The 25,721-nt window shown below is 43.8% G+C and overlaps 1 protein-coding gene across 4 annotated transcripts in view; it reads left to right on the top strand.

Moving 5' to 3' along the window:
- The window catches only part of psd3l (pleckstrin and Sec7 domain containing 3, like), a 151,352-nt gene that overhangs the window by 12,313 nt on the left and 113,318 nt on the right, over positions 1–25,721 (top strand). For 3 of the 4 annotated variants that reach the window (XR_010463741.1, XM_029646831.2, XM_029646839.2), the window contains exons 2-4: positions 4,495–4,606; positions 7,552–8,617; positions 12,981–13,475. Coding sequence is in view for 3 of the 4 variants with exons in the window: in XM_029646831.2 (XP_029502691.1) it covers positions 4,495–4,606; positions 7,552–8,617; positions 12,981–13,475 (1,673 nt within the window). In the remaining variant the exon portion in view is untranslated. Of the gene's footprint in view, positions 1–4,051; positions 4,096–4,494; positions 4,607–7,551; positions 8,618–12,980; positions 13,476–25,721 lie in introns of all 4 variants that reach the window. The other variant, XM_029646845.2, reaches the window with a different exon arrangement.

Consider the following 25,721-nt stretch of genomic DNA (forward strand, 5'->3'; position numbering starts at 1 on the left):
CAAAAACATTTTCCGACCCTAGATGGATCGGAGCACGGTCGTCCCACAGCCTTTTGGATTGACAAATACTTACTAACCATAAAATACACATCGGCTGTTTTGTTTCTGACCATGTTTACTACTCTAGTAGTGAAGACTTGCTCTTTATGTGTGTACTGTCAAAGTTGACAATAACTTTAGAATGCTCGGGTTTGTCCTCCGAACACTATCCCTGATCTCTGCACACTGTATGACAGAAGTTAAGAGGGTTGAAAACCTTTTCATTGACTAAGAGGAGCTTCTCAAATTCAGGAGATGCAGGTAGGCCAATCTATTTTCACTTATTTAGCGTTCTGTATGTTTGTGTTCACCTGGATATGGTTGGTATTTTTCTCTCCTTATCAGTACAGCAGAACAGTTGCACCATTATTCAACAACTGTTCCTCAGTCAGTTTGAGTTAGTGTACCATTTGATAACATTGGAAATAATGTCAAGAAGCATTTTTTTGATCGTTTGGAATAAGATGTTTGTTTGTGGACTGGGTAGGGTATGGAAGACCCCCAGAAACTTGTCAGTCTGCTAGTCCTTGAAAAGAAAAAGCCCAACCTTTTTCTGTGCTTGTTTACACAAGTCTCACACATGCTGAGTTCTGGAAGCACTATACCTAGTTCTACAGCCGAGCACAGCTTTCACAGTCAAAGTAATGATATCCTGTTTGAGATGTACCGCTACTTCTTTTACCCAGATGTAAGTTTGGCTCAGATATTGAGCTAGCAAAATGCAATACATCCTACACTCTAATGTCCCTTGTGATTTGGGATGAGGCAAATTTGAACCAAAAAATGGGAACCCCCTTTCCTCATTTTGTCAAACATAAACTGTTTCATTTGACTAATTCCCCAAAACATTGTGATGGATTTGCAATGTTTTATTATCCTGAATCACGCTGATCTTTTGTCATTCATTTCCATCAGATTTAGGCAGGTCATAGGCAGGTCATTCACTGTACATAGACTTGTTCTGTTGTGTTATTGACTGTATGTTTGTTTATTCCATGTGTAACTCTGTTGTTTGTTTCGCACTGCTTTGCTTTATCTTGGCCATGTTGCAGTTGTAAATGAGAACTTGTTCTCAACTGGCCTACCTGGTGAAATAAGACATTTCAGCTCAGAGTGGATCTGGTTTAGATGTTCTCTTTTCAAATGTAGTTTGATGCCTTTGAGGACGAAACATTGCCAGATTGGTTACGGGCAATTCCAAGTAAACAGAATTAGGCTGAGATTCGCTTTAAAATTCTCAGTTTTAAAATGTATGCTGAACAAAAAACATTGATTTAAAATACATTTTAAAAAATGACTGCAAAGTTTGGTAACAGTATTAAGATAAAATCTCCCTCCATTTTTATTCTGTTACCAAACTTTATATCTGCACAGTTCTTCAGATTTTTCACTTTAAAATCTATACCAAATAAAACATCGATTTCAAAGTTGAACAAAACACAGAACTCTATGCACAATGACTACTGTGCAGATACAGAGTTTGGTAACAGAGTAAAACTGAGATTTTACTGTAATTATTTTGACCAAACTTTGAAAATCAATGGTTTTTGTTTGGTCAACATTTATAGTGAAAAATCTAGGTCTCAGTGTAATTCTGTTACCATGGAATTGCCCTTACCAGAGAGTGACTTTACTTTAGCACAGGCGGTGAATTTCTGAACCCTCTGGAGTATAACTCTTAGCTCGAGTTCTTGAGCTCCAGTGTTTTCTAGGACCTTGATGTGACACTGCTCTGGCTCCTGTGGGAAAGGACAATGTGCTGAGTTATGGTGCCTCTCTGGAGTGTAAAGAATAGACTAATGTAAAGTCCCAAATGGCAACATATTCCCTATCTAGTGCACTACTTTTGACCAGGGCCCATATTCCCATATAGTGCACTACTTTTGACCAGGATCCAATGTATGAATCCTGGTCAAAAGTAGTTTACTAGATAGGGAATAGTGTGCCATTTGGAATATAGACAAGAGATCATCGTGACCTTTTTAATGGAAAGCTGATTGACAGCTCACCTCCCATGACTATGTGGAAGTCAACTCTATTAATTACCCGAAGCATTAAACAAACTAGTGAATTATGATGTGGCCTTCACCCTCCAATGAGATTCCCAGCTGTTGCTAGCGAAATAATTGAGTCCATCTGGGCAGATTTAGTGGAGTAGCCTATCTAGGCTAACCAGAGTGTTTTTTGTTTTTGTTGCTGTACGAAATGTTTTCTGTGAAAAACACTGCCATAGTGTCTTGTCTTTCACAAAATGATGGAATTTTGTTAATTTTCTAGGCTTTGTTCACCTTGATCAACACAACAGTTCTCATGAATGTCATAACAGTTCCAAAAGATGCTCTGTCTAACCAACCACCTCATTTGAATAGCATAAATTCTGTTATTGCAGTCAACATGATACCTTTTTAGTTTGTGTGGGCATTGAGTCTTCAATATTGGCTTATCAATTGTTCATTTTAAGCAATGTCTAATTTCAAGAGAGTTGGGGGGGGGCTGCAAAAAACAACAACACTTTTCTGGTAAAAAAAAGGGTCTGCATTCTCACGTCTCACATTGGCAGCCATGGCAACAACCGCTTTCCCACAGAGAGCTAAGTTCGCTTCATAGTTTCTTCTACAATTTAACCTCTCAATTTAGATTGGAATGTAATTTCCAAGGTCATTTTACTTTGGAAGTTGTTATTTAGTCTATGTAGGAATTGTAATCAATCATTCAGATTATGCTAGTGTTCATATTAGCCTACTAGTGTAGGTTATTGACTATTTCTCAATAATGATCTCACTGTGTTTTTGTGGCCCATCTATAGTGTTTTCCCAGTCTTCCCCTTTTGTGCTCGTTGATGGATGCTGGCGTAATTCTAGTTTTAGTTGCCTGTCATTTGATCTGCAGAGCTTAATTCTTGTAATGGTCATGGCACTAAGCTTTGGAATGGTTTCAAATGTGGATTTCATTGAATCAGAGTGCCTTTCTCCTGTTGAGTCATCCTGAATGAACGTCATGCAATCCCTGTTGTAGACTTTAGCAGAACTAGGCCTATTAATTGTATGGCTGTTGGGAATGTTGGCTAATGAACTACTTTACTGAGCCTTTGCTAAGGTTCAAACAGAATTCACTAGCCTTACTTGGATTGAGAGAGCCAAATGCTTCACGTACATTAGATGGATCCTTCCTATGTGAACCTTTGACCTCCTCGGCACTTAGGCAGTAGCTTAAGCGTCTTTTGAGATCATGGCAGGTGAGTAGCTACTCTGATACATGAGACCACTTTCTGATGGCATTGGCGGCCTGGCAGGCAGAAATCACGATCTAGAGACACATCACTGTAAGCTGTTTTAAGAGAGGCTTTGACTTTCAGAACATGGACTGATTGAGCTTTTATTGAGAATGCTGTGTGGCATGTTCTTATCTATAACACAGATAGTTTAGGATAATGTAGGCCTGAACTCTACTCCTGTATCACATTTAGCTTTACCCTTTAGCACTGTCTTTGATCTTCAAAAAAAGTCAGATTGTTTAAGAATTCTTCAACTTTGTCAATGTTTGATTAGATCAGTGGTTCCCAAATTCTGAGGGCTCTAGGGGGGGCGTAGGGGTCGGGGGGTCTGGCTATTTTTTTCTAAACTGTATTTATAACTTGGCAGAAATGTCGAGATCAACTATCCCATGTCAGTTTTTTGGGGGGCTAGGTTTTTTAGCCCATAGATTTTGTAGTACACATTAGACATGGCAAAATGTATGGAATTGTAAGAAAATTAGCTTTAAAACTGCAAAATGTTCTCTGCACCCAATGATAAATGTGTAGAATTGCAGAAAATATGCTTTAAACCCGGTAAAATGTTCTCCCTGCCAACAAGAGGTGCACTGGATGTTCCCCAATGCTGGAAGGGGGGCCTAAGTGAAGAGTTTTGGAACCCCCTGGGCTAGGTTACGCTGTTTCAAGATTTTTTAAATTTGTAATAATGTTATGGTTTTACGTTACAAACTCATGTTAGTTTTACCCTTATGCTCACAGAGATTTTACCAATGAGTGTTCCCTGCTTTGAAAGAGACATGGCGGTAAGTGGCTGATGGTACTCTGTACGTTATAAATCAATCAAAGATGTTGCTGTTAAAAACAAAATCAATAAATCAAACTAAAGCAACCGGAAATGATTTTGGTCGTTTAAAATCAGAAACGATGTCAAGATCTGAAGTTGATTCGTAGAGCATGGTCAAGGGAAATGCTTTTGAAAACATGGCCAGATGGTTAAATAGCGGTAGGTCTACTGTCAAGGTGATGTGATCAGCCTCAATCTGATTTTGGTTTCAAAACACCCAGATGAAATGAACTCTGTTTTACTGTCCAATCAATGGCCACTGGTGGAGAGAGATCTCAATGATTTATGAATGATAATGCTTACTTATCAGAGAATCATCTTGCCTACGGTAAATACATGTTCTTGTTTATTCTTGCAGGCTGAAACGTTTGTTTGGGTTAACAGCTCGTCTTCACACGCTCAAAGTGTTGCGAAGGCCAAGTACCAGTTTCTCTTTGGAAAAGGAGACGAGACCAGCTCTACTGAAAGCGGTATGGCACCTTCCATATAATCTACCCCACATGATACTTCACAACAGTATGATGTTATGCTGTTTGCTGTAGCTACGGCTACACTTGGCATTAGACCTGGGTCATTATCCTCTTTTTATTTTTAATTGTTCATTTAATAACATGCATGAAATGTGTCAGTTGGACCCCTGCATTTAGCTGAAAAGTGTTCTTGAAATCCACTAAAAATATAGACTAATCCTGGTCTATTAATCATTCATCATCAGGCCTAATGCATACATTATTTTACTGGCTAATATGAATAATTCTAAATGATTAGTGCAGGACTGCCCAATTACAGTACTTAGCTATTTATAGTGCACTGTAAGAACCATACTGTGAAAGTTATAGGAAGCTCCTATATCAACCAGTTATTGATGAATCGGCCCAACAAGCCAATTTCTCTACAGAAAGAGGCTGTAGAAGTTGAGCCTTTGGCTTTCACTGCCTTTTAGCCATGAGTTGAACAGAGCCTACTTTCCCAAAGTGCAATGAATAATTTTGGGGAACTGTAGTAGGGCCTATATAAACAAACCATTTTTCACAGCAAGCCCATGAACAGTAGTTAAGTGCTGTGTCAAACATTCCCAGAAACTAGAGATGAATAAGTACTGTATAGTGATGTGTTTCTATCGTTCCATTTAGTGTGAACATTAGCCTGTTTGCTGAGGTAATGCTACATCTGCACAGGGAAGACTTCCTCTTTTTATTACCTGTCAAGAGCCAGTCCGATAAGAGGTCTTCAGCCCTGACTGGTTACCCAGGCTATTTAGCAGGAGCTTAAAAGGTCATTAGTAGTCCACAGGGATTTGCAAACATCATCTAGACATCTCCCAAGTGATGCTGCAAAGTCATGACTTAGTGCTATCACTTTCACTCTGTCCACTATCCTATCCTTCTCTACAGGGGTCACACAACTGGTGATCCTCAGCCTCCCTCGTCAACTAGACATTATATACAACTGTTGTATAAGATACGCTGTCTGTGTCCAAAATGGCATATGACGTGCACTACTATAGGGCCCATAGGGCATTGTTCTAAAGTAGTGCACTATGCCTGACGCAACACCAGTCTAAATAAAGGTCTATTGTTTTAACTCCTTGTGTCACCCCAAGTCATAAGTTATTTTGATGGCAGAAATCTAATTTAGCATAATAATAATAAATCCCCATGAAAATCCGTACGTTTAATCTAGAGATTTTGTTTTGTTTTGGATGCATCTCAATCCACCTCATCGGCCTATGTCGAACTTCTGCATTTGCGGTGAAAGGTGACAGAGCTAGATCGGTGTTTATCAGACCATGAGACATCCTGAAAATCGGTCTTCTCACACAACTGGAGTCGGTACAACCAATCTGCCAACTTCAGTCTGTAGCGTCCAGACAGTTTGGGATACACACTAATATGACCCCTCTGTGGAAAGGTGAGACTCTCTAGGATGCCCACAGGCCTCACAAGAATCGCCTGAAGGTCCCCGGGGACAGTTGAAAAAAAATGAATGGAAGTACAGTATATATGGAGATTGTTTAGTGCCAAAAATAAGTAGTTAAATACCTGTCCAAAAAAATAACAAATGCTTCCTGATCTTTCTTATACGCTCAGATATAGGACAGAAACTTCAGAACAAACTTCCCTTTGGAACTATCTGTTGTTCCATGTAGGGAATCTTTTATTCATTGCGTTTGTATGGGCTAATGACAGTAAGGCCCCCCGCGGCTTGGACAGAGCTTAGACTCTTATGCCTTACGCCATGAATCTCTCATGCTATGTCAGTCACTCTCCAGTAGAAACAGATATTGATACAGTAAAAACAAGGAAATGCTGCCATCTAGTGTAATCGTGTTCTTGACATAACGTCTTCTATGACGAGGACATACAGTAACTGGAGACAGAGATCAGGGTCTTGTTAAGTAGGCAGGACATGGAAGAAAACGCTCTGAAATGGAGTGGTACGATCTGAAAAGGAACGATTGCTTTCTTTTACCGTAGCAAAACGGTGTCCCCTAATAAACACAACCGTGTTGAACTCATTGTGTTGGTTTGAAGTATGGGCCTATTAGCATAAACAGGGCGGAGCAGGCTGCACATGATGTTTTTACTTTTAAGCTACCTCCTGTTCATCCAGTTCTGTTCTGGGTTTCATTAGCCTACATGCTAATGATGCTGTACCTTTGATGGTATTCACTATGTATCACTGTGACAATAGACCTCTTACTTGACCTCATCCACTCCACCGTTCATGTCAAATTAAACTGGATAATTGTATTAATTGACACAGCTGTCTCGTCCAACTCTTCGTGAACAGGTTCAACAAGAGGACAGAGCGAAATACTCCAGGATAAAAACCCTTAGGTGTATTTTGTTAATTTAGTAATTATACATTCTCCCTACATGGCTCAAAGCAGCTTAAAGCTGTTCAATATTTAACTAGATACTAAGGTATTCAATAGAAAAAAAGACCTGCTGTTTTGGCAAAATTGTATCCATCACACTCGGCTAATTTGTAATAAATGTTTGTGAATACATGTGAACTGAGCATGCTGAGCTTTGGTCCACTGTCTGAAGCCGTTTGCCGGCCAGTGAAAGGGACATCTGCGTGTGAAGGGACGAAAGAAAGAAAAGGAACCAGCAGTATTAGTTTGGATTCATCCCAGCCCTTCCTTGGCACCTCCTAGCCCTTCTCCTTTCATGAAGTGGACACAGTGCCGTAGTGTTCAGACTACAAGGCTTATTCAGAATTAGTCCAAGAGAGATATTTATCTTACACCGAGAGGAAATACACATTGTTTCACATCCTAAATCAATATAATCTATCTAATGATGGTGATAGCGATGATAAGTAACAATTGATATATTTTTAAAGTGCACATGTGACATTTGTATTGATCTATTTATCTTGTAGTATTTGACACATCTAATTTTCTCAGTTTCAGCATCAACCTCTCACGTCTTAGCGGACGAGGGGAGTAGTAGCACCAGTCTAGACGCCTGTCTCCAGGACGATGACATCGATGAAACCTCGCTGTTCCTGGAGATCGACCGTGAGCTGGCCAACCTGCTGAGCGGCCTCAGCGCCAGGAGCCAGAATGCTCCAGCCGCCTACACCCAACCTGAGGACAGCCTACACCCAGCGGACAGTAGTGAACAGCAGAGCGCAGCCATCATGATCCCCTGTAGCGGTCAAAACGGGGCCTCGCAGGATGTGGCCAGCCGGACCTCAGAGAGAAACGGTGAGGGGGTGGAGACCAATGTGGACCTGGACATGTCTGGCCTGGGCCTTGTTCCACCGGGAGACCCACTCCTCTCGCCCACCTTCCTCCTGGACTCGTGGACGGAGGCGCTGCTGAAAGATACGGCTTCCCTGAGCTCCGCGGCCCAGAAGGCCTTGGGCGTCTCCACCGTGGCGGCCGAGGTAAACGGAGACTTCAGGAATGCGCCCGCTGCGAACTGCCAAGAAAAAACAAGTGCCGGCCTGACAGCTGCTGCATTCACATCTGGGCCATGCTCAGGGGCGGGTGTGGTACCCGTGGTGGACCATTCTGAACCTCCCAGGAGGGGTTCAGAGGCAGCGACCGAGCCTGCCGGAGGGGGGCTGCTCCTGGACGAGGAGTCCCTGGAGGAGTCCAGTAAAATCCTGGCCGAGATCCCAGGCATTTTCACCGCCTTCCTAGACGGGGGCCAGCTGAGGGAGAAGCCCCCTAAGAAACTGCGATTTGCGGAGAGCCGGCCAGGGAGCACGACGACGGTGGTGGCGGCGACAGACGTTTGTGGTCAGATGGGACATGAGCGAGGTAGTGAGGACTCGGAGAAGGGACTGGAGGGAGGTAGGAGCTGCAGCGGTCTGAAGGTAGAGAGCTCTGTGGACAGTCTGAGTCCTCTAGAGAGACTCCCCTGCCGGCTGTCCCTGGAGGACGAGGTGTTCCGGGTGCTCCCTGACATATTTCTGCACCAGAGCCCTGATGGAGACGCGGCACGGGAGCCCAGCTCAGATAGGTACGTCACATATCTGCTATATTCCAAATGGCCTCTGACCCATAGCCACTCCTGTGGGTCTGGGGCTGTATTCAGCTTCATTGTTTTCTTTCAATGAATACGGTTATATGGACAGGAAGTAGCTGATCTTAGATCAGCACTCATACTTTGAGACACTTGTTACATATGGCCTCTGAAAGGATTGGACAGCTGTAATTAAGTTTAGTCCAAACCAGAACAGCCCATAGGGCAGGACGATCCAATCCTCTCAGATCTACAGATGCCCCTAGTCCCTAGTGCAGGGGTCTGAAACGTGTGGCTTTGGTGATCTATAATTTGTCAAAGTAATCAATACACTATAGGCCTAATAGTACTAGAATAAACACATCAAATTAGCTCTACTCACACTTGAACAGCCACAGAAAAGGTTATTTGAAAACCGTTGAAGTTGACTACACCCCTTACTATTCAACACAATTCTGTTTCGTTTGAAATGCAGCCAAGTGCGCCAATGTCTCTCAAATTTTGTAAAGAAAAATACATTTAAATTGAGGTATTTTGTATGTTTATTGGATAGTGATCGATAGAGGTGAATAATAGGAGAGAGAGTGTTGAAAACCCATGCTGTCAGCTGTACATCATACATGTGCTACAGAGTGTTGAAAACCCATGCTGTCAGCTATACATCATACATGTGCTACAGAGTGTTGAAAACCCATGCTGTCAGCTATACATCATACATGTGCTACAGGGTGTTGAAAACCCATGCTGTCAGCTGTACATCATACATGTGCTACAGAGTGTTGAAAACCCATGCTGTCAGCTGTACATCATACATGTGCTACAGTGTTGAAAACCCATGCTGTCAGCTGTACATCATACATGTGCTACAGAGTGTTGAAAACCCATGCTGTCAGCTATACATCATACATGTGCTACAGTGTTGAAAACCCATGCTGTCAGCTGTACACCATACATGTGCTACAGAGTGTTGAAAACCCATGCTGTCAGCTGTACATCATACATGTGCTACAGAGTGTTGAAAACCCATGCTGTCAGCTGTACATCATACATGTGCTACAGAGTGTTGAAAACCCATGCTGTCAGCTGTACATCATACATGTGCTACAGAGTGTTGAAAACCCATGCTGTCAGCTGTACATCATACATGTGCTACAGGGTGTTGAAATCCCATGCTGTCAGCTGTACATCATACATGTGCTACAGGGTGTTGAAAACCCATGCTGTCAGCTGTACATCATACATGTGCTACAGGGTGTTGAAAACCCATGCTGTCAGCTGTACATCATACATGTGCTACAGGGTGTTGAAAACCCATGCTGTCAGCTGTACATCATACATGTGCTACAGGGTGTTGAAAACCCATGCTGTCAGCTGTACATCATACATGTGCTACAGGGTATTGAAAACCCATGCTGTCAGCTGTACATCATACATGTGCTACAGTGTTGAAAACCCATGCTGTCAGCTGTACATCATACATGTGCTACAGAGTGTTGAAAACCCATGCTGTCAGCTATACATCATACATGTGCTACAGTGTTGAAAACCCATGCTGTCAGCTGTACACCATACATGTGCTACAGAGTGTTGAAAACCCATGCTGTCAGCTGTACATCATACATGTGCTACAGAGTGTTGAAAACCCATGCTGTCAGCTGTACATCATACATGTGCTACAGAGTGTTGAAAACCCATGCTGTCAGCTGTACATCATACATGTGCTACAGAGTGTTGAAAACCCATGCTGTCAGCTGTACATCATACATGTGCTACAGAGTGTTGAAAACCCATGCTGTCAGCTGTACATCATACATGTGCTACAGGGTGTTGAAATCCCATGCTGTCAGCTGTACATCATACATGTGCTACAGGGTGTTGAAAACCCATGCTGTCAGCTGTACATCATACATGTGCTACAGGGTGTTGAAAACCCATGCTGTCAGCTGTACATCATACATGTGCTACAGGGTGTTGAAAACCCATGCTGTCAGCTGTACATCATACATGTGCTACAGGGTGTTGAAAACCCATGCTGTCAGCTGTACATCATACATGTGCTACAGAGTGTTGAAAACCCATGCTGTCAGCTATACATCATACATGTGCTACAGGGTGTTGAAAACCCATGCTGTCAGCTGTACATCATACATGTGCTACAGAGTGTTGAAAACCCATGCTATCAGCTGTACATCATACATGTGCTACAGGGTGTTGAAAACCCATGCTGTCAGCTGTACATCATACATGTGCTACAGAGGCAGTGGTTTAGACTGCTAGTCCACCTCAGGCCAAGTCTCATTGTTTTTGACGGGTTCATCTGTGGGGTATTTCCATCGTGGCTCCCAGAGTACTACGTTTTAGTGAACATTTGAAAAAATGAATCTTCCTGTCAACTTGGTTCCCATCCCCCTGCCCTAGGGGCTATTGGGGGCTAGGTGTCTATTTGGAATTCAGCACTTCTCTCCTCAGCTCATCCCCTTGTGACCAATTAGATTGTCATGACTGAAGGCCTGTAAAATAAGATGTCAAAGTAAATAGTGTGATTATGATTCACTGTTTATTTTATGGAACTATTTACACTTGATCCTCCACTGTGTTTCAATATTTCTAACGTCCGTAGCTTTTTTGTCCTCAGAGTTCCTTTTAGTTGCTGGATGTTTCCATTACATGGAAACGAGCATTGTCACAGTCCACAGAAATGTGTTGTTTTGTTAGTTTCGCTGAGAGGAGGTAGAAAGGTGCAAGGTCTCTGGGTTAATAATGGAATCGTGTGCTTTATAACTTCCTCTGAGAGTTCACCACAGCGGCTATAGGCCTCTACGACAGGGACAGTGTATTTAGCGGAGTTCACCACAACGGCTATAGGCCTCTACGACAGGGACAGTGTATTTAGCGGAGTTCACCACAGCGGCTATAGGCCTCTATGACAGGGACAGTGTATTTAGCTGAGTTCACCACAGCGGCTATAGGCCTCTATGACAGGGACAGTGTATTTAGCTGAGTTCACCACAGCGGCTATAGGCCTCTACGACAGGGACAGTGTATTTAGCTGGGTTCACCACAGCGGCTATAGGCCTCTACGACAGGGACAGTGTATTTAGCGGAGTTCACCACAACGGCTATAGGCCTCTACGACAGGGACAGTGTATTTAGCGGAGTTCACCACAGCGGCTATAGGCCTCTATGACAGGGACAGTGTATTTAGCTGAGTTCACCACAGCGGCTATAGGCCTCTATGACAGGGACAGTGTATTTAGCTGAGTTCACCACAGCGGCTATAGGCCTCTACGACAGGGACAGTGTATTTAGCTCTGTTTGAGGAGCAGGAAGTAAGCAGTATGATGTGACCATAAACAGCAGTGGGACCAAAGATGTTATCATGGGGAGTGCCAAGCAAGATGCTGCACTAGTTAACTCGTACAGATACTTTTGAGCATGTGCAGGGGAGTTACACGCTTCCCTCGAGCAACATGATAGCCGCTTGAGAACAAATGCTGACGAGATTAGCATCTTGTTTTTTACTCTTCTTGTTTGGGTTGCAAGTTGCCCCGCTTCTTATGGTAGCGTCATATTGCTGAATCTAATCTATTTCTTCTTGGTAGAGGAACAATATCCTAATCCAAGAAATTCAGGCCAGGTTTCAGTACCCTTGTGGAACCAGCCTGATCGCAGCGTTCTCCATTTTGATTCACTTCACAATCACATCAGTCAGGCCTTTCTCCAATAGATTGGCGTTTGGAACGAGTTAGCAAATGATCGGTCCAATCCGCATCCTTTCAGAACCAATGGGTGGGTTTTAGGACAAAATCACAGGTGGCCAAACACTGCTTTGAATTAGGCCGTCCTCTGGTTGGTTGAAGGTGATCCAATTGCAGATGAGGTGGTTTTGAATAATGCCTCTCATTAAAGGTAGTCTCAGACCATAGAGGATGATAGAGGCCACTAGTGGCCAAAAGACCGTGTTAGCATGGGCAGTGCCCTTGAGGGCTTCCACAATTTTAATGTAGTAAACTGGATGGGACTTCCAACTTCATTGACTCATCCCTCCTGGTGACCCTGTTGGAGTCATGTTCAACTGGGTCATCAGGAGGGATCAGCCAATAGTGAAGAAAAATTGACTACTTCAAAATGGAGATGCTAGCACAGATACAAAGATGAGTCCTCTATCGATCTCTTATGGTTCAAACCATTTCATTGAGGAGGAATGCCAGATGGATATGTACTGTGAAATATAATGGCTAAGGTTTCCCACAGGCTAGTTTGAATTCCAGTCTTCTTCTGCTAAGTTAAGACTAAGACTTGACTTTTGTCCCCAGTCAAAGTTTTCATGATTGTCTCTGTTTGTCCCCGACTCCCTCAGGAGTACGAAGACCAATGGCAGCGAGGACCCGTCGGATAACCGGGATGGCAAGGAGACATCGGAGAGCCAGGAGGCCACCGACGTCTTCAGCTCGCAGTTCGAGAGCATCCTGGAGTCAGACCGTTTCCGTAGCACCCTTTACAGCAGCCTGGACTCTCTGGATGCCCTATCTTCCTCGGCTGACGACGAGGCGGACTCGGGCTTCACTTTCGACATGCCCCTTACTCCCATGATCCAGCAACGCCTCAAGGAGACGGGCCACTTTGTGGAGTTGTTGCCCGACGCGGGGCGCCAGCGGGAGCGCCAGGAGCTACTCAGCGTCACGACCACGGGGAAGGGCGGGAAAGCCGCCCTGGAAGTGACGTCTTCCTACCTAGAGGAGGTGGTAGCGAGTGGGGACCCCGCTTTCAGCGGCCAATCAGATAAACATTCCAGCGGACCCCTGGCCAATGGGGTGGAGCGGGACCCAAAGGACTGGCTGCACGGCTGCCTGAGGTAGGAAAGAATAGACTTTATTATTGTGGCTGAATAACAACAGGCTCACTGTACTGTTAGGCCTGTACTCTCATGGAGAATTTGTTATAGGTTGTAGCACTTCTTACACTGGCACTGAACAGAAGGTTCAAGGTGATTTATTCTGCATAAACTTATAGAAAGAGGTGAGGTGTGTGTGTGTGTGTGTGTGAGGTAAAACAACATGCTTCCTTACATAAGGCAACACAAACTAGTGGCATGGGTTGACAACTAGAAACAACTACATTTCTCAACAACCTGTTCATCTATTTGTCCTTTGACCTCCTCCAGGGACACCAGGTCCTGTAGTTGTAGGTTGGCTGAGTAATGAAAGGTACATATTCCATGCTCTTGTTCTAATGCTCGGGTCTGTTAGTATTAAACAAGATTGAGATCTGAGCTTGTATGTTTTTTTCATTCTGAGCTAGAAGAGAGGACAAATAAAATGGCCTTATAAATAAGAATGTAGCAGTGTTTGAGCCTGCGTGTTGCTACTATGTCCACCCGGCAGCACTGTAGAGATCACAATGGTGAGTTAGACGTCTCTGATTTGTGACAAAACTAAGTAGTACCACCATAGTCACATACAGATAATCAACTATTTTCTGGCGGCAAAGGAAAAACAAGCTTTGTGTTGGTAATAAAACCCCAATACGCAGCTTGAGTTTCCTGACAAGGTTCTCTACATGGGTGGTGAAGCTTAACTTCTCATCCATCCAAACTCCCAGACATTGGTACATTTTGACTTGCTCTATATAATGTTCTTTCAAGGTGTGTATGAGGTTGTGCCTGCACCAATCTTACCCAGTTCCTGCTTCACAGTGCCTGCCAATCTTACCCTGTTCCTGCTTCACAGTGCCTGCCAATCTTACCCTGTTCCTACTTCACAGTGCCTGCCAATCTTACCCTGTTCCTGCTTCACAGTGCCTGCCAATCTTACCCTGTTCCTGCTTCACAGTGCCTGCCAATCTTACCCTGTTCCTACTTCACAGTGCCTGCCAATCTTACCCTGTTCCTGCTTCACAGTGCCTGCCAATCTTACCCAGTTCCTGCTTCACATTGCCTGCCAATCTTACCCAGTTCCTGCTTCACAGTGCCTGCCAATCTTACCCTGTTCCTGCTTCACAGTGCCTGCCAATCTTACCCTGTTCCTACTTCACAGTGCCTGCCAATCTTACCCTGTTCCTGCTTCACAGTGCCTGCCAATCTTACCCAGTTCCTGCTTCACATTGCCTGCCAATCTTACCCAGTTCCTGCTTCACAGTGCCAGCCAATCTTACCCAGTTCCTGCTTCACAGTGCCTGCCAATCTTACCCTGTTCCTGCTTCACAGTGCCAGCCAATCTTACCCTGTTCCTGCTTCACAGTGCCAGCCAATCTTACCCTGTTCCTGTTTTATTACTATGGTAATGCTGCCCTCTGCAGGACACATCCTTCTGTTGCAGTATTCCATGGGGATAATGATACTAGAGGTCCACTGCCTTGGGTCAAGTTTAAACTCCAATTCAGGAATTGTATGAATCAAGATCTCCATTATTCAATCCGGTATCTATGATTACAGTTTTGTTTTGATATGATTACAGCCTAGGTGTTAAGAAACACGCCTCAGTGTCTCCTAATATACAGACATAGGTAGGTTTTTGCATACTTTCTTCCACTCCAGGAACACTTAAAAGAGCAGTTTGTAAATCCATCACCGTAATAATAGGCTTTTATAATGGGTTTGCAGGAGCCATTAGGGTCAGGCCATTAGGGTAATTTAATACATTATTGTTTTAGCACGGTGTACCGTGGACGCAACAAAAACATCTAAAGCACAGAATTGAATTTGTACAACCCACCAGCTCAGTTACAATAACTTGGCTATCGTGCTTTGTGGTAAAGCATTCTTTTGTGAATCCTAAATTGGCCATAATCAAATAATGTCTTGTTGTTCTATAACTTGACTTTTTAGGTGCTCTCAGAATCAACATTTAGTCTAGGCTTACTGTACCCCTCCACGAGTCAAAACATTGTCAACTTTGTTCCTCTACTTTTTAAAAAGCTAACAGACAATAAAAACCAGAACTGTAAGAGCACAAATTACATTGGAAACGGCTTTTAGGATTTGAGGTTTGAATTCCTGGGCACATTACTGAGCAGGAGGCATTGAGTCTGCAGACATTTCCTTCCTTTTCCCAACAGAAATGTGAAAGCACACAGGAAATCCTCCTCTGCATGGGTGGGGTGCAGCAGGGGTAAACTGTATGCTCCCTTAGATTATTTTCTTTAAAAAGGAATATACTATTTCAAATAGGGCTGGCACGGTAATTGTATAATCGTGTAACTGCCGATTTTATAGATGAAGATTGTCATGAAAGTATATAACTGTCATAACCATTTTTTTTGTGTTGAATGAACAGCTGACCAAAGACTCTGGTTGGGCATTTGTGCGGTTTAGTCCATTTCCATGGTAACACAAACTCTTTACAAGGTGATGAAACTTGTTGTCGGTGTTGTAGCAAATTAGTCTTCGGTTGCCTAGGAACCCCCCCCCCCCCTCCCTGCAGCAGCAGCACATGCCTTCAGGAGAGGAGAAAATAAATAAATAGAAAAATGTACAGTGACCGCGGCCATTTGGCTGACAAAACGTCATCTTAAATTCCATAACCGTCACAGTCCTAACTTCAAAAGCGTCTCAAGCCAAGTGGTCTGACCCTGCCTCCACATTTGAAAGGAAAGCTTCACCCCGATGTTTATCATCAACCTTTGATAGGAATTGACTCACATCATGTCAAATTGCAAGGATGGATAAGAGTAGTGGGTCAAATTAATTGATACAACCATCTACCCTTGAAAAAGGTCAAATGAGCAGTGAATTGTAAATAATTTTTCTTTACACTTGGCAATAATCTATCCTAATTTCGATTCATTCAGAATTTTATCCAATGGCTCTTGCATCCAATTTGTAGTGAGCTTTTTGTAAAAGATTTCTTCTGAAACACAGCCTATTTAATACGCGTCTCCAAACACTGCAGCTATTATATTCCATTCGGGAAAATGAATTTGGCATTCAATCTGTTACGTCACTGCAGTACATCATCAGATGTTAGGTATCTGTGTTGTGAGCAGAGGCTCATACTGTAGCTTACTATTTCCACCATATGTGTGCAACTGACATCCCTCTGCGAAGGCATTTTTTTCTCATTTTACCACCAAGCCAGGTTAGAGGATATTAAGCAGCAGTGTTATTTATAGCCTGAGTAGAACAGCAGACACAAGCCCCGTGGAGCCCCGACTCTCACACTCATATGGTGAAGGACATAAATACCCCCTCCCACACACACACACCCTGCCTGCCACCACCCGAGCAGCCAGCACAATCCCACTTCTTCCTTCATTCATGCTTCTGTGAGGAGTGGCCTCAGCACACAGTCAGGGCTCAGGCCCCTTCAGCAGATGGGGAGGGAGGCAGGAAGCAAGGCTCATTTCCAGCTGGATATCACAGGGAGCACCGTGATGGACTAAAACTCGTGTCCTCTTGCCGGCTCCCTGCCGCACGCATGCAGACATACACACACACACACACACACACACACATACACAGACAGACAGACACACTCCAGCCAGTCGGGCCCAGAGCTTTCGGCTTCAAATGAATAAGCAGAATCGAGGCTTTCTACCTGTGTTGTCCTAGCAGCAGCAGCAGCAGCCGAGGGCAAGAAACAGCAGTGCTCTTGTCTCCATGTAGGTCAAAGCACAGAGCGCTAAGGGACCCGGCCGCCGGTCACATGGCGCAGGCTAAAGCTAAAGAGTTTCATTCTTAGGGACTTTTCTCCTCTTCCTCCTCCCCCTCTTCTCCTGCTGGTGAGGCCGGCTTCCTATGGGCTCCTTTGTATCGGCCTGTTTCTCCCAGCCAGGCCCAGCCGACGCCGCTGATGCAACTGAAAGCGACTCCATCCAGTAAGTGGCGACCTTCAGCAATGCATGACATTCTGCCTTATCGTCATGACGATGGCTGCTCCTAGCCTTTCTTTCATAGGCTGTCGGCTGGGAGAATGCAGCCAAGCGGTTTGCTCTCCTCTCCTGCTGTTTAACGTGTGCTGTGTGCTCTGCAGTGTGGCTTGTAGAAACAGTTGCCGATTTACTCCTCTCTCTCTCTCTCTCTCTCTCTCTTTCCCTCTCTCTCCAGCAAAGGTTGTTAACGGGAGGCTTTGCTTTGCAGTATTAATTTTGTTGTCCTTTTCGCCCTCGCTCTCTCCTTCTCCCAGGAAGTGGGTGGTTCCTGTACCACCAGGAAAGAGAACAGGAGTATGACAAGAATAGTAATGTACTGTTCAATGTCATGCTAATTGGAAAGCCATTTGAGATATTAGGCCCATTTGAATATTTGCTGAATGGGTTGAGAAAATATAGCCTCTCTGGGCATTTAAGTTAAGTCTGCAGCTGTATAACGTGAAGCCCACTAACTCATCCAGGACCGAAATGCAAAAGGCCATTCAAGACATGCTGTTTACTTTCTACACACAAAATAGACAATTGACAGTGGTACATGTATATGTCATATCAGTGACCATTGAGTTACAAGCAGAAATGGAAAGGACTAATCTCCCATAAGACTTTAATACTCAGTTTCATTGCATTGAATTGTTAAAACCTTCATCCTTCCTGCACGTGTAGTTCTCTACATCCAATTTGGTGTTGTGGGGAGAGTTTCATGCAACATGCAGATCAAAATGTAGCAAGGCTGGGAAAAAATATACTTTAGTGTAAAAACATTTTTGTAATTTTTACAGTTGATATTTGCAGTTAAAATGTGAGATCAAATTTTATTGGTCACATACTTGTGGTTAGCAGATGTTATTGCGGGTGTAGTGAAATGCTTATGCTTCTAGATCCGACAGTGCAGCAGTGTCTTAACAGGTAATATCTAACAACTCCACAACAAAACCTAATATCTAACATATTCCACAACAAAACCTAATACACACAATCTAGTGAAGGAATGGGATGAGAATATATATGTATAACATATATGGATGAGCAGTGACAGGGCGGATAAGATGCAATAGATGGTAAAGAATAGATAGTGAAGGGTCGTGGCCAAACGTTTTGAGAATGACATATTAATTTCCACAAAGTCTGCTGCTTCAGTGTCTTTTAGATATTTTTTGTCAGATTTTACTATGAAATACAGAAGTATAATTACAAGCATTTCATAAGTGTCAAAGGCTTTTATTGACAATTACATGAAGTTGATGCAAAGAGTCAATATTTGCAGTGTTGACCCTTCTTTTTCAAGACCTCTGCAATCTGCCATGGCATGCTGTCAATTAACTTCTGGGTTTCATGGCAGCCCAGCTGATGGCAGACCATTCTTGCATAATCATTGCTTGGAGTTTGTCAGAATTTGTGGGTTTTTGTTTGTCCACCCGTCTCTTGAGGATTGACCACAAGTTCTCAATGGGATTAAGGTCTGGGGAGTTTCCTGGCCATGGACCCAAAATATCAATGTTTTGGCAAGGTGCTCCATCATGCTGGAAATGGCATTGTTCGTCACTAAACTGTTCCTGGATGGTTGGGAGAAGTTGCTCTCGGAGGATGTGTTGGTACCATTCTTTATTCATGGCTGTGTTCTTAGGCTAAATAGTGAGTGAGCCCACTCCCTTGGCTGAGAAGCAACCCCACACATGAATGTTCTCAGGATGCTTTACTGTTGGCATGACGCAGGACTGATGGTAGCGCTCACCTTGTCTTCTCCGGACAAGCTTTTTTCCGGATGCCCCAAACAAAAGGGGATTCATCAGACAAAATGACTTTACCCCAGTCCTCAGCAGTCCAATCCCTGTACCTTTTGCAGAATATCAGTCTGTCCCTGATGCTTTTCCTGGAGAGAAGTGGCTTCTTTGCTGCCCTTCTTGACACCAGGCAATCCTCCAAAAGTCTTCGCCTCACTGTGCGTGCAGATACACTCACACCTGCCTGCTGCCATTCCTGAGCAAGCTCTGTACTGGTGGTGCCCCGATCCCGCAGCTGAATCAACTTTAGGAGACGGTCCTGGCGCTTGCTGAACTTTCTTGGGCGCCCTGAAGCCTTCTTCACAACAATTGAACTGCTCTCCTTGAAGTTCTTGATGATCTGATAAATGGTTGATTTAGGTGCAATCTTACTGGCAGCAATATCATTGCCTGTGAAGCCCTTTTTGTGCAAAGCAATGATGACGGCACGTGTTTCCTTGCAGGTGCTTGACAGAGGAAGAACAATGATTCCAAGCACCACCCTCCTTTTGAAGCTTCCAGTCGTTTATTCAAACTCAATCAGCATGACAGAGTGATCTCCAGCCCTTTCCTCGTCAACACTCATACCTGTGTTAACGAGAGAATCACTGACATGATGGTCAGCTGGTCCTTTTGTGGCAGGGCTGAAATGCAGTGGAAATGTTTTTGGGGATTCGGTTCATTTGCATGGCAAAGAGGGGCTTTGCAATTAATTGCAATTCATCTGATCACTCTTCATAACATTCTGGAGTATATGCAAATTGCCATCATACAAACTGAGGCAGCAGACTTTGTGAAAATTAATATTTGTGTCATTCTCATAACTTTTGGCCACGGCTGTACAGTATATACAGATGAGTAATGCGATATATGTAAACATTCTTAAAGTGGCATTATTAAAGTGACTATTGTTCCATTTGTTAAAGTGGCCAATGATATCAAGTCTGTAGGTAGGCAGACGCCTCTGTGCTAGTGCTGGCTGTTTAACAATCTGATGGCTTGAGATAGAAGCTGTTTTTCAATCTCTCTGTCCCAGCTTTGATGCACCTGTACTGACCTCACCTTCTGGATGATAGCTGGGTGAACAGGCAGTGGCTCGGGTGGTTATTGTCCTTGATTATCTTTTTTGCCTTCCTGTGTCATCGGGTGTTGTAGGTGTCCTGGAGGGCAGGTAGTTTGCCCCCGGTAATGCGTTGTGCAGACCCGACCACCCTCTGGAGAGCCCTGCAGTTGTGGGCGTGCAGTTGCCGTTCCAGGCGGTGATACAGCCCGACAGGATGCTCTCAATTGTGCACCTGTAAAGGTTAGTGAGGGTTTTTGGTGACACTGCAATTTTTTTAGCCTCCTGAAGTTGAAGAGGCGCTGTTGCGCCTTCTTCACCACATTGTCTGGGTGCGTGGACCATTGCAGTTCGTCGGTGATATGTACACAGAGGAACTTAAAACTTTCCACCTTCTCCACTGCTATCCCTTCGAAGTGAATAGGAGGGTGTACCCTTTGCCATTTTCTGAAGTCCACGATCATCTCTTTTGTTTTGCTGACATTGAGTGAGAGGTTATTTTCCTGACATCACACTCCGAAGGCCCTCACCTCCTCCCTCTAGGTCGTCTCGTCGTTTTTGGTAATCAAGCCTACCACTGTAGTGTTGCCTGCAAGCTTGATGTTTGAATTGGAGGTGTGCATGGCCACGTAGTCGTGGGTGAACAGGGATTACAGGAGAGGGCTGAGAACGCACCCTTGTGGGGCCCTAGTGTTGAGGATCAGCGGAGTGGAGATGTTGTTTCTTACCTTCACCACCTGGGGGCGGCCCATCAGGAAGTCCAGGACCCAGTTGCACAGGGTGGGGTTGAGACCCAGGGTCTCGAGCTTAATGATGCATTTGGAGGGTACTTTGGTGTTGAATGCTGAGCTGTAGTCAATGAACAGCATTCTTACATAGTTGTTCCTCTTGTCTAAATGGGATTGTGCAGTGTGATGGCGATTGCATCGTCTGTGGATTTGTTGGGGCGGTAAGCAGGTAGGGTGGAGGTAATATGATTCTTGACTAGTCTCTCAAAGCACTTCATAAAGGACAGAAGTAAGCGCTTAGTCATTTAGTTCAGTTACCTTAGCTTTCTTGGGAACAGGAACAATGGTGGCCATCTTGAAGCATGTGGGGACAGCAGACTGGGATAGGGATTGATTGAATATGTCTGTAAACACACCAGCCAGCTGGTCTGTGCATGCTCTGGAAATGCGGCTAGGGATGCCGTCTGGACCGGCAGCCTTGCGAGGGTTAACATGTTTCAATATTTTACTCATGTTGGCCACGGAAAAGGAGAGCCCACAGTCCCTGGTAGCAGGCCGTGTCAGTGCCACTGTATTTTCTTCAAAGCACGCAAAGAAGTTGTTTAATTTGTCTGGGAGCCAAATGTCGATTTCTGCAACAGGGCTGGTTTTCTTTTTGTAATCTGTGATTGTCTGTAGACCCTGCCAAATACGTCTCGTGTTTGAGCCGTTGAATTGCGACTCCACTTTGTCTCTGTACTGACGCTTTGCTTGTTTGATTGCCCTATGGAGGGAATAACTACACTGTTTGTATTCGGCCATGTTTCCAGACGCCTTGTCATGATTAAAAATCGGTGGTACATGCTTTCAGTTTTGCGTGAATGCTGCCATCAATCCACAGTTTCTGGTTCGGGAAGGTTTTAATCGTCACAGTGGGTACAACATCTCCTATACACTTCCTTATATACTCGCTCACAGAGTCGGCGTATACGTCAATGTTATTGTCTGAGGCTACCCGGAACATATCCCAGTCCACGTGATCGAAGCAATCTTGAAGCATGGAATCTATTTGGCAGACCAGCGTTGGATAGACCGAAGCATGGGCGTTTCCTGTTTTAGTTTGTGCCTATAGGATGGGAGCAACAAGATGGAGTCATGGTCAGATTTGGTCAGATGGAGGGCGGGGGAGGGCCTTGTATGCATCGCGGACGTTAGAGTTGCAATGGTTGAGTGTGTTACTCGCTCGTGTACTGCAATCGATATGCTGATAGAATTTAGGTAGCCTTGTTCTCAGATTAGCTTTGTTAAAATCCCCAGCTACAATAAATGCAGCCTCAGGATATATGGTTTCCAGTTTGCATAAAGTCCAGTGAAGTTCCTTGATGGCCGTCTTGGTATCTGCTTGAGGGGGGATATATGCGGCTGTGACGATAACCGAGGAGAGTTCTCTTGTGAGATAATACGGTTGGCATTTGATTGTGAGGAATTCTAGGTCAGGTTAACAAAATGACTTGAGTTCCTGTATGTTGTTATGATTACACCACGAGCCGTTAATCATGAAATATACACCCCCACCCTTCTTTTTATCAGAATTATGTTTGTTCCTGTCGGCGCGATACACTGGAAATCCCGTTGGCTGTACTGACTCTGACAGCATGTCCTCAGCTAGCCATGTCTCCGTGAAACCGAGTATGTTACAATCCCTGATATCTCTTTCGAAAGCAACTCTTGCCCTAATTTTTGTCAACTTTGTTAACTAGGGACTGGACATTAGCGAGTAATATACTCGGAAGCGGTGGGTGGTGTGCGCGCATCCGAAGCCTCACTAGAAGACCGCTCCGGCACCCTCTCCTCCGACAGCTTTGTTTTGGGTCGGCCTCTGGTATCAGTTTAAATGACCTGGGAGGTGCAGACAAAGGATCTGCTTTGGGAAAGTCATATTCCTGGTCGTAGTGCTGGTAAGTTTGGTATTTTAGTAGGATCCCCATTAGCTGTTGCAAAAGCAGCAGCTTTTCTTCCTGGGGTCCAACACAAAACATGAAATGTAATACAGAATGACATAATACAGAACATCATCAGACAAGAAAAGCTAAAGGACAGAACTACATACATTTTTAAAAAGGCACACGTAGCCTACATATCAATGCATACACACAAACTATCTAGGTCAAATAGGGGAGAGGCGTTGTGCCACCAGGTGTTGCTTTATCTGTTTTTTGAAACCAGGTTTGCCGTTTATTTGAGCAATATGAGATGGAAGGAAGTTCCATGCAATAAGGGCTCTATATTAGACTGTACATTTTCTTGAATGTGTTCTGGATTTGGGACTATGAAAAGACCCCTGGTGGCATGTCTGGTGGGATACGTGTGTGTGTGTCAGAGCTATGTGTAAGTTGACTATGCAAACAATTTGGGATTTTCAACAGATTGCATCACTTCTTTTTATAAGAAACAGTCACTCTCCTCGACTCTTAGACAAGAAAGACTGGCATGCATAGTATTCATATCAGCCCTTTGATTACAATTAACAGCAAAACGTGCCACTCTGTTCTGGGCCAGCTGCAGCTCAACTAGATATTTCATTGCAACACTGGACCACACGACTGGACAACAATCAAGATTAGACCAAACTAAAGTTGACGTCTCTCTGATATCCAATCGTTCTTCCCGGCTGTATGTAATAACACGTAAGATTTTCTGGGCTAACAATGTAAGAAATAATACATTAAAAAAATATATATTGCACAGTTTCCTAAGGACTTGAAGCGAAGCTGCCATCTCTATCGGCGCCATCTTGAAAAATAAGTGTTGTAGTCGTACATTAATTCTAGTCCAAAAACCCACCTTTTGGTGGAAAAACTAGTGGAAACTGGCAGATAATAATTCCTCCTCACTATTGATAAGACTATACTGATTTTGAATTGTTTTACATTGAATCTGAGGTCATTATTGATCAACAGCAGCCCATTATTTTTCTTAAATTAGCCTAATTTAATAAGGAGATTTTTCTTGTGAAGAGTCACGCTTGCAAGTTATATGATTGAAGTTTCTTTAACCATTTGCCATTTTACTCCAATATTGGATGTTGAAATTGTATATTTCCTTCATGTTGTTGTTTGGAGCAGGTTGGCATGTCATGCATGTGAGTACCGAATACTGCACATTTCTATATTTGGATTTAGGCCTAATCCTGTAGCTCTCTGTGGATTTACAGTTGAGGTCGGAAGTTTACATAGCGAAATACAATACACAAGTACCTAGGTGTCTGGCTAGACTGTAAACTCTCCTTCCAGACTCATATCAAACATCTCCAATTGAAAATCAAATCTAGAGTCGGCTTTCTATTCCGCAACAAAGCCTCCTTCACTCACGCCGCCAAACTTACCCTAGTAAAACTGACTATCCTACCGATCCTTGACTTCGGCGATGTCATCTACAAAATTGCTTCCAACACTCTACTCAGCAAACTGGATGCAGTTTATCACAGTGCCATCCGTTTTGTCACTAAAGCACCTTATACCACCCACCACTGCGACCTGTATGCTCTAGTCGGCTGGCCCTCGCTACATATTCGTCGCCAGACCCACTGGCTCCAGGTCATCTACAAGTCCATGCTAGGTAAAGCTCCGCCTTATCTCAGTTCACTGTTCACGATGGCAACACCCACCTGTAGCACGCGCTCCAGCAGGTGTATGTCACTGATCATCCCTAAAGCCAACACCTCATTTGGCCGCCTTTCGTTCCAGTTCTCTGCTGCCTGTGACTGGAACGAATTGCAAAAATCGCTGAAGTTGGAGACTTTTATCTCCCTCACCAACTTCAAACATCTGCTATCTGAGCAGCTAACCGATCGCTGCAGCTGTACATAGTCTATCGGTAAATAGCCCACCCAATTTTACCTACCTCATCCCCATACTGTTTATATTGATTTACTTTTCTGCTCTTTTGCACACCAATATCTACCTGTACATGACCATCTGATCATTTATCACTCCAGTGTTAATCTGCAAAATTGTAATTATTCGCCTACCTCCTCATGCCTTTTGCACACAATGTATATAGACTCCCTTTTTTCTACTGTGTTATTGACTTGTTAATTGTTTACTCCATGTGTAACTCTGTGTTGTCTGTTCACACTGCTATGCTTTATCTTGGCCAGGTCGCAGTTGTAAATGAGAACTTGTTCTCAACTAGCCTACCTGGTTAAATAAAGGTGTTCTCAACTAGCCTACCTGGTTAAATAAAGGTGTTCTCAACTAGCCTACCTGGTTAAATAAAGGTGTTCTCAACTAGCCTACCTGGTTAAATAAAGGTGTTCTCAACTAGCCTACCTGGTTAAATAAAGGTGTTCTCAACTAGCCTACCTGGTTAAATAAAGGTGTTCTCAACTAGCCTACCTGGTTAAATAAAGGTGTTCTCAACTAGCCTACCTGGTTAAATAAAGGTGTTCTCAACTAGCCTACCTGGTTAAATAAAGGTGTTCTCAACTAGCCTACCTGGTTAAATAAAGGTGTTCTCAACTAGCCTACCTGGTTAAATAAAGGTGTTCTCAACTAGCCTACCTGGTTAAATAAAGGTGTTCTCAACTAGCCTACCTGGTTAAATAAAGGTGTTCTCAACTAGCCTACCTGGTTAAATAAAGGTGTTCTCAACTAGCCTACCTGGTTAAATAAAGGTGTTCTCAACTAGCCTACCTGGTTAAATAA

Source organism: Oncorhynchus nerka, linkage group LG4 (genome assembly GCF_034236695.1).
Source record: "Oncorhynchus nerka isolate Pitt River linkage group LG4, Oner_Uvic_2.0, whole genome shotgun sequence".
In the NCBI taxonomy this organism is placed as follows: domain Eukaryota; kingdom Metazoa; phylum Chordata; class Actinopteri; order Salmoniformes; family Salmonidae; genus Oncorhynchus; species Oncorhynchus nerka.